Here is a 9,921-nt window from a genome sequence, read left to right as displayed (position 1 = left end):
ACTCATAAAGCGCGAACAGCGCGGCAGCGGCGACACCGGTGAGTTGGAGAAGCGCCAGGAACCTCCGCGCGTCCTAGGCAGACCGCAGACGGCAGTCGTCCACTACCTGAGCCAGTACACCGTGAGGCGGAGATTCACGCTCCAGGAGCCGGCCCAGACCCCGGGCCAGGCCAGCCATGCCCCCACCAAGAGATCTAAGCCAGTCAATGTGTGTCAGATTCCGAAAATATTTACGCCGAAACATCAGCGCAGGCCGAAAAGTATTTCGTCAAGGAAAAAGCGAACCGCGCCGCGAAATGACACGACAGAGACCGACTCCTCCAAGACCAGTATTTCTAGTTCCAGTAGTAGTCACTCGATCCGGGATACATACTCTAGAATTTATAGACGACATAAAACAAAAACAGCGTCCGACGTTTCAAAATTTTTAAAAACACAAAACACATTTAGCATCGCCGTTGACGGGAGAAGAACTAGTAAAGATCTACGCGCAGCTGACAAGGAAGACATGCTTAAAAAGCATAACGTGTACCAGGACGAAACGAAATCTTTGGAGAGAAGAAAACATGACAACCCGAAGAAAACGAACCCGGTACTCCATAACGGCTTGCCCCAACTCTGCAACAAATCGCGCCATTCTTCCGTTTCATCCGGTTCCAGAACGGATCAGACAACTTCCCAAGACGAGCCCCTCCCCAAGCTCCGGCTCAAACCCTCTGACACACTGACACCCCCGGAGGTTTCTAAAAACGCCGCGAATATTCTCGAAGCTCGTCGGCTGAAAAAGATGACGAGATACCTGCCGTCCATGCTCGCTGACCTGAACATCGACAAGCTGACCTCCAACACCACGCCCACCCACACCCCCATTAGCTCGGAGAGGTTCAACTCCCTCACCGGGTTCCACCCCGAGCAGACCCTCAACAGCGAGAGTTTATATTTCTCCTGCTTCCCGCTTCTCATCAGTGGCGGGAACGAGAACAAGCTGTTTAAAAAATCGACGAAAATCCGGCACGTGACCAACTTGGGGTTCATGCCCACGCGGCAGGCAGACGCCGACAGGAAAGACGAGGTCAAGGTCGCGACTTCCAGGAGCGCCAGCACCCAAAACGCGCGGCCGCTGAAGGAGCAGATCCTGGAGAAGTACCAAACGTCCGGTGCCACCGATGACGATCAGGCCGCCATGCTGCAAAATCTGCGTCGTGCTCTAGACGTGCCAGTGACGTCACTCCAGGTGTGTACACCGTGTTGTCTGGTAATTGTGTTCTGTAATTTTTTGTTTTTTAAAAACACCATACCCCTGGTTCTTATAGGACTAAACTATTTTATTTTTAGTCCTATAAGAACGACTAGTTTTGATACTTTCAATCGCCATCGCCAGAGTTTCTTCCAGGCATCTCTTCGAGGGGGGGGGGGGGTGGCTCTGCCCTGAAAAAGTCTACCGACCCCCCCCCCCCCCCCCCCGAACGAAATGAAATTTATATAGAAAATATATACTTTTAACAGTGTCCGCCCCCCCCCCCCCCGAAGAAAGTCTACCGCCCCTTCCCCCGAAAATTTCAAGTGCCGTCCCCCCCCCCCCCCCCCCCGGAGAAAAAAGTCTGGAAGAAACACTGGCCATCGCCAAGACCCAGCAAAAAAGTTAGCCGCCATTTTTTGCCATCAGAAATTACTTTACAATATTCGGATCATATCACTTTCTTTTTTTTTTTTTTTTTTTTTTTTTTTTGCAGCATATTACCAAAGCGGCGGAAAATTCTTTTCCGAATGTGTGGCAGGGAATTATAAAATATAGAGCCGACCCTGAGCCCGACAGCCCACCACTGAGCTACGAAACTACGGATGAGTCGAAAGCGGAAGTTGAAGTCACCGAATCCACAACACAGACGTCCCGCCCCACAAGCGGATACAACCTAAACTTTGGTAGCGGGGAGAAAAACGACCCGTGCCGACGGTTGAACGCGCGGACGGAAACGAGGCTGGCGGCACTGGAGTGTGACAACAAGAAAAAGAAGAAGCGGAACAAGAAACGGAACAAGAACGGCACGGAAATCATATCAAATGAGTTTCGAGAAATCTTTTACCCACCGTACAGCCTGCATCATTTTCAGTCTGACGCCACCAACAATGACGTCAACTACGAGCATATCTCAATCGAGGTGAAGAAGAGAAACAATTCCAAAGTTCAATACGGTTACGGTAGGTTATATTCTTACTATTATTTTATGTCAGAGGCGTAGCGACCCCTCGCGGCGCCCGGTGACAAACTTTCAATTTGCCCCCCCCCATATATATATTTTAAATTTATAATTCAAAATAGCAGCTAAAATGAGCTTATTTTGGCGCCCCTAGGGTCTACGCCCAGGGACATATGTACCCCCCCCCCCCCCCCCCCCCGTTGCTACGCCTCTGCTTTATGTAGATCTGTTTTACTAAAACAATATAAACTGGGATGGCATATCAGAAGTGGACATTGACACTGCCACTACTGTTATAGGTCATCCATAAATGTCAATGCATGTCATCCGATATAGATATCTAAAATATACCACTTACCCTATCAACTTCTATGTAATCTTAACAACAAACCCATCTCAAAGCGTAGAGGTGTTATTTTTTAAAATTAGAATTTATTTTAATATTTTTGTTTTCTAAACTCCGTCTTAAATTATTCTACTTTACGATAATAATGTGTTCTGTTTTACTGACCTCTATGTTTAACCAAGAAATCTACCCTCATTTTATCTTTAACGTTAACTCTTTTTTCCCCACGCGTGTAGTCTATATACCGGAACAAATCGTGCTGGGAAATTACCACCAAGACGCAGGGTCTGTTATAAAAAAAAATTCAGTTTTGCCGAGGGGAATTTTCTTGACTGAAACCATCCCAGACGAGATCAGGCAGGAGTGTTCCCTTAAAGGGTACGAGCTGCTCCGCTGCCTCGTGCGCGGGAAATCTCACGAACATAGCCAGATTTTTCTCGCCTCTAACAATGGGAATTCTACGTTTTCGCCGGTAATGTCGTTTTTTTTTTAGTATTTTAAAAGTAAGGTTAAACTAATCTTTAAGGGTGGGGAATTATGGGTGTCAAAGAATTACTTTCTCGGGGGGGGGGGGGGGGGGGATTTAAGTTGGACCCCCAAAATAACAGTAATCTTAAGATAAGTTACATGTCGGGACAGCTAGCTCAACAGTAAAAACCTGTTGTATGTCATAAAATCTCAATTTAAGTTCTTGAAATCGTCAGTTTGTTATGGGGAGAGGTTAAATCAATTTGTACAAATATGTTAACTTACTTTTAATGCGATGTCCCCAAAGTTTCTTCCAGACCCCCCCCCCCCCCCCCGAACGAAATGGAATTTAAACAGAAAACATATATTTTTAAAAGTGTCCGCCCCCCCACCCCCTCCACCCCACCCCCGCAATTATCAAGTCCCCCCCCCCCCCCCCAGGAGAAAAAAATCTAGAAGAAACACTGGATGTCCCTCGACACTTTAACCAAGCTGTGATATATTTATAGTATATTTTGTGTTGTGGTAAACTTACTGGTGTACATAATTTGTAAGTTTGTTGACAATTAATTTTATGAAGAATAGTCTATCTGTTTTTCCGATGAACCTTACTACTAGATTGGCATCTAGATATTCTAGTAACCATCGTTGTGCCATATAGGGAGGGTATACACACTGAGAAAAGACAGCTCCATTCTTTGCTTACATTAATTATAATATCAGTAACACTCTAAATAAAACCAGTTTAGTGGAATAGACTTGACCACACGCTAAACAAGACCAAGAAAGGCAAGGATGTTGTAAAAAATGTTTTTGAACTGCTTGTACTGTGATGCAAAACCTAACTAGCGTTTAGAATAACACGCTTGAATTTTTTTTTCTAAGACGTTAATGATATGTTTTTTGGACGCGTTACTATGGTTACCAGGTAGAGATAACAGCTTTCCAACAGCCGTACAACAGCCTTGTCAGCAGCCTGTTTGCTGTCAGTGGGACGGGCTCGGCCAAATACCGTAGCAGGATGAAGCTGCTCGTTTTACCAGCACACAAGAACCTGGTAGGTGGTGGGTAGGGTAGCACGCCAGCAGACAACTCGCCAACAACTCGCCAACAACACACTAACAACGTGACAGTGACAACAATAATTACACCATGCAACACAACAGGAACACACTGGCTCACAAAATCTTGGTGGGTCAAGGGTACTGGACCTTGTAAAACACTAGCTACACACACTTGCAACACACCAACTTAAACTTGGTGTATCATAGGAAATAGTTCAACACACCAACTCTCTTAAACTTGTGGGGGGGTGGTGGTCATGGGACATTGTTCAACACACAAGCAACACACACATGCATTACACCAGCACACAGAAAAATAGTCGTAGGTAATAGGCTATTCAACATACAACACACTGAACACAAACATTGAGCTATCAACAAACACACAACACACCAGCATGTAGCTATTAACGTACACGCAACACACCTGAATCATACTATCAAATTACATACAACACAGCAACATTCTTCAATCAACATGCAAGGAATACACCAGAATACTGCTATCAATGCACACAACACACCCACATCCTGCTAGCAACGTACACAGAACACACTAGCATTCTACCATCAAATTACACACAACACACCCTACCAACCGTACGGGATTACGTTGTTGTATCCTTGCTGACGCGACTGACCACGTGATACAGGTGATGCTGCTGCACAGATTCTGCACGTCCAGCATGGTCTACCAGGTGACGGAACACTTTCCCTGGCCGACCCTGAGTCACCTGATTAGCTCCTCAAGCAAAGGCTGGGTGGGGCCCGTGAGGAGGGGATTGGAGGAGGAGGCCCGGAGGAGTATCTTCAAGCAGATCTGTGAGGGCATGGGCCATCTGCATATGCTGGGCATTGTGCATGGGTAAGATGTCTATATAATCTTTGTCAAATACAAATAAATTGGGATACTTCCAAAGTGTGGTACTTCCAACTAATTGTGATATTTCTTAATTGTGATACCTCCAGCTAATTGTTACACGTACATTTCGAAAGTTTGTTCAAATTGTGACACATCCATCCTTTTTGACACATTATCAAATTTCAACAAATCCAACACATTTCGACACACTATCAAATTTCAACAAATCAAAAAATAATTTCAATACATCCAACAAATGTCGACACATCCACACATTTCGATACACCATCAAATTTCTACATATCACATTTCAACGCATCCATCAAATTTCAATACATCCAAAAATGTTCGATACATCCAGACATTTCGATACACCATCAAATTTCAACTCATCCATCAAATATCTATACATCCAACAAAATTCGACACCTGCTCGAATTTCGACACAACTAGATCTAATACCCCACTGTAAGTTTTATTCCAACATTTCTTCTTGTTTTCCATTTAGAGACTTGAACTGTGGGAATATTCTAGTGACTGACAAACTACAGGTGAAACTTACAGGTAAGAAACATCTCGTCATGTTAGACATATCAAGCAATGGACTTGGTGTTCTGTTATGTGTCCCATTATCCACTAACCCAGTGTCAACAGCACTAATCTATACCCAGCATGTGTTGGAAGAAATCAGACCGGACGTGTATTTGGTTACACAAGTTCCTTTAATTAACCTGGGATGAAATGTGATTGTTATAGGTTGGTTGTTGGCTACTCTACTTTGCCCCCCCCCCCCCCCCCGGGCTCCACCAACGCTTCACTCTCTAACTACTATTGCCTCAGATAACTCAGGTCACTTGGGTAAATCTCTGGCTAAAGACAGTTTTTTCCTCACTAAGTCGCGGCCAATCATGCCATATAGCTAAAAACGTTTTTTTTTCTCACTAGATTACGGCCTCTCATCACTTGTTGCTAAAGACTTAATTCTCCACTAAGTTACGTCCCCTAATACCCTGAGGCTTTTTTTTCCCCACTAGGTTACGGCCCCTCATAGCCTGTTGTATTTCTCCACTAGGTTAAGGTTCCACATGTTCCTAAACTCTAAAGACTTATTTCCCCACTAGGTTACGGCCCCTCGTGCCAGCGTATCATGATGTCCTATGATCAGATGAAGGGCAAGTTCCGGATGCGCGCGGAACCGTATGATATCTACACGCCCCCTGAGCTGTTGGGCCGAGGCGAGACTTGGACCCGTTCCTGCGACGTTTGGTCTATGTAAGTCGAGCTGCCAATTGTTTATAATCGGTCACTGACCTAAACAATATTGCAGGTTCTTCGGCTACTGACCTTAGTGTGATATTGATTTTAAGGAGCCCTTAGTTCGATCACTGACATCAAGTAATCATTAGGTTCGATCAGTGACCTCTGTTAGCCAAGAGTTCGATCACTGACCTTAACTAGCTATTAGTTCCAATCGCAGACCTCAACCCCCCCCCCCACTAGCTCTAGCTGTCAGTGTTTCTTCCAGACTTTTTTCTCTTCTCCGTGGGGGGGGGGGGGAGAGGGGGGACTTGACATTTTCGGGGGGGGGGCGCACTAAAGGACACAGTTAAAAGTATATATTTTCTATATAACTTCCATTTCGTTCTGAGGGGGGTGAGTGGACTTTCCCCGAATTGATGCCTGGAAGAAACACTGCTAGCTATTAGTTCGATGACCGACTACAATTAGCCATTATTTCGATAACTGATTTCTATATATCTTTTGTTAGTTTTCTAACCACAAAATGCCATTGGTTACTCTATAACTTCCATGTTTCCTACATTAAAAACTCAGGTTTTTGGTATTTTTTTTTATCAGGGGCATTGTCCTGCTGGAGATGACGATGGGTGAAATACCATCCACCATCAACGCCGCTGTGCGGTTAAGTGGGAGCATTAAAAAAATCGAGAGGATCGGACTCGAATCTTGTGGATATCGTGAGTGGGTGTGGAAGGCAGTGTGTGGATATTGTGTGTGTGTGTGTGTTTGTGTGTGTGTGGTGTACAGGGGAATGTGGGTGTTGGTTAGTGTCAGCTGGCTAGTGTCAGATGGTTAGTGTCATATGGTTAGTGTCAGCTGGTTAGTGTCATACGTTTAGTGTCATACGGTTAGTGTCATATGGTTAGTGTCATACGGTTAGTGTCATATGGTTAGTGTCATGTGGTTAGTGTCATACGGTTAGTGTCAGCTGGTTAGTGTCACATGGTTAGTGTCATACGTTTAGTGTCATACGGTTAGTGTCAGATGATGGGTGGGGTCAGCTGGTTAGTGTCAACTGGTTAGTGTCAGATGGTTAGTGTCAGCTGGCTAGTGTCAACTGGTTAGTTTCAGTTGGTTAGTGTCAGTTGGTTAGTGTCAGTTGGTTAGTGTCAGATGGTTAGTGTCAGCTGGTTAGAGTCAGCTGGCTAGTGTCATATTGTTAGTGTCAGAATACTTATACAAAACGCTTACTCTCAGATGGGCAGTGTCAATATATTTACGCATATAAAACTGTTTAATACAATTATTATTTTTTTCTTAGCTAGTGTAGATGGCTAATGTCAGTATTTTCACACATATACAACTGTCTAACAATATTACTACTAGACTCTATGTGTTTTTACATGACACATTCATCTGTCATTAACCTTCGCATGTATCCAATCAGAGTTGAGTATCCTGATTGACAAGATCCTCCAGCCCCGACCCTCCCAGCGCCCCTCCGTCTGGTCCCTGTCCCACCACGCCTGGCTATCAGACGGCACGGACCTGGCCAAAGAGCTGGGTCGGGAGACCAAGAAGGGCATCAAGAGGATAGACGGCTCCACTTTTCCATTGGTCAGTTGCACATCACAGGTTTCAGCTCTATACTGGTGTTCGTTTGTGTGCGTGTATGTGTGTTTTTGTTTGTGTGTGTGTTCGTTTGTGTTTATATATATATATATATATATATATATATATGTGTGTGTGTGAGTGTGTGTATGTGTGTATATGTGTGTGTATGTGTGTATTCGGTACCCTGGGGCAGATGAAGCTAGTTAGATGAGGACAGCAACACATCTTAAGCTTTAGGGTTATCCATTGGTTTCCTTAGGGCAGCTTTAACGGCACGGCTGTTGGCTGGCTGTATAGATAATGCCTCTCCTCTGGTTCCGTCAGCTGTGTGGAGAGAGGGGATACATGGAAAACATTTGGCTCTTCTCAACTTGCTGTCTAGGCTTTGCGCCTTGATGTCCAACATGCAATCATCCAATCGTCCATCATACTATGGAGCCATTTATTTATTTATGGTATATGCTTATATATATATATATATATATATATATATATATATATATATATATATATATATATATATATATATATATATATATATATATATATATATAGGTATATTTATTTATTTTTATTAACGAATATAGTTTAATACACACATGAAGTTATATTTTCCAGCCCAAGAGGGTCCAGAACCTAGACATGCCGACACCAGATGCGTTCTACGCATGTTCAGAATCAGATGGCGACCCAGTGGACGAGTACGGCAATTTTTACCTGGAGGTCAACTCGTCAACAGAGCTGCGTCATAACATGGCGCGAATGCTGGGCCCTGTAGACCAGAGGGAATATAGTCGGGTAGGCTGGAAGTTTTCTCAGAGAAAATCTACGGGATATGAAACAGGAGAGCCGTTCCCTCCGAGTGGGCTGATCACCAGTGTAGATGGGTGTGTAGATCATACCGCGGGGGGAAAGAGTCCACGTGTAGAGGATGCGGAGAAATCTGGTGAAAAAAGTCCCGACAGGTTATTTACAAGAAGAAAAGTCGGCAAATGTTTTCTGTCGAAACTAGTTGACAGTTTTGACTGTCTTCAATCCAGCAGTCCGGAAAGTGATTCCATCAAGTTGGCACCTCCTGAAATCGACGACCCCCACGGTGAATACACTAGGACGACACTCGCGCCGAATACAAGTAACCACGTACCGGATGTGCCGCACAGCTCAACCGACGTCACAACGACGACGGACGGAAATGTGTATTACATTGATCGGTTTGGAGAGAGCGTCTACGACCACCGGGGGGTCCAGTGCGAGTTCGTGCTGGAAGATGACGAGCGCGCCCTGGAGGAAATGGAGAATCTCATCAAGCGGGAGGAGACGAGCTTCTGGGGTCAGGACAGCCTTGACATTGGGGATGCAAGCGGGGATGTGTTTGCTGCATTGTGACGTCAGTAATCTAACACGTTGTTTTTTCCCCCGATGAATACAACAAGAATCCTGGTAAATTCATCAGAAGTCATTGTGAATTTTGTTTACGGTAACCTAGATTAATCCACTACGTTTTCAGATGAATCCACCACGAATTCTAATGAATCTACTAAATTTCCTGTTGAATAGCGAAATTCACTTCGGATGAATCCACCGTAAATCCTTTAAAAATGAATCCTGATGAATCCTCCATGAAACTTGTCAAATCCCCAAGAAGCACGCCGATGAATTCACTCCCCGAACTGACGAACGACACAATCACGTGACAAAATGGCTGACTTTTGGTTGATATCCCCTGCCTATGACTGACTGAAAAAAATATGTGATAGACGAAATATTCAAAGCCTCCTAAAATATATTTCTACATACATACACACAAAACCAATCATCATCATGGCATGTAGTTTACCGCCATATTTAATTTATGTTCTATCCAAACACGTGATATATTTGTGTGATTTATTTGTGTTGTGATCGTAATAGTAAAAATAATGAAACATTTCGTAATATACCCTCATAAAAACCATTATACCCATTTTAAATACGATTTTGTCATTTTAAAAGTCATCTTTTATTTTTACTACTGGAAAAATATGAATTGCTTGTACATTAAGCAAATAAAATAAAATAACAATTTTATCATCTATTATTATGTTGCTTTCTATGTTGGCATATTATTTAATCGATCGATTTTATCATCTG

At 43.8% G+C, this 9,921-nt stretch overlaps 1 protein-coding gene across 2 annotated transcripts in view; it reads left to right on the top strand.

Annotated features, from left to right (window-relative positions):
• Positions 1-9,763, top strand: part of LOC131929300 (uncharacterized) — a 13,884-nt gene extending 4,121 nt beyond the window's left edge. Inside the window, exons 2-11 of one of the 2 annotated variants that reach the window (XM_059285391.1) lie at positions 1-1,234; positions 1,734-2,199; positions 2,781-3,016; positions 3,941-4,069; positions 4,730-4,941; positions 5,447-5,502; positions 6,060-6,210; positions 6,796-6,914; positions 7,625-7,794; positions 8,410-9,763. The exon at positions 1-1,234 is cut by the window's left edge and continues 15 nt beyond it. In XM_059285391.1, coding sequence (XP_059141374.1) covers positions 1-1,234; positions 1,734-2,199; positions 2,781-3,016; positions 3,941-4,069; positions 4,730-4,941; positions 5,447-5,502; positions 6,060-6,210; positions 6,796-6,914; positions 7,625-7,794; positions 8,410-9,177 — 3,541 coding nt within the window. In that variant the 3' untranslated portion in view covers positions 9,178-9,763. The remainder of the gene's footprint in view (positions 1,235-1,733; positions 2,200-2,780; positions 3,017-3,940; positions 4,070-4,729; positions 4,942-5,446; positions 5,503-6,059; positions 6,211-6,795; positions 6,915-7,624; positions 7,795-8,409) is intronic. The other variant, XM_059285392.1, reaches the window with a different exon arrangement.
• Positions 9,764-9,921: the final 158 nt, after the last annotated feature.

Source organism: Physella acuta, unplaced genomic scaffold (assembly GCF_028476545.2).
Source record: "Physella acuta isolate Inbredline_101_S28 unplaced genomic scaffold, ASM2847654v3 ptg001607l, whole genome shotgun sequence".
NCBI classification, from domain to species: Eukaryota; Metazoa; Mollusca; class Gastropoda; family Physidae; genus Physella; species Physella acuta.
This window is presented reverse-complemented; position numbering and strand designations above follow the sequence as displayed.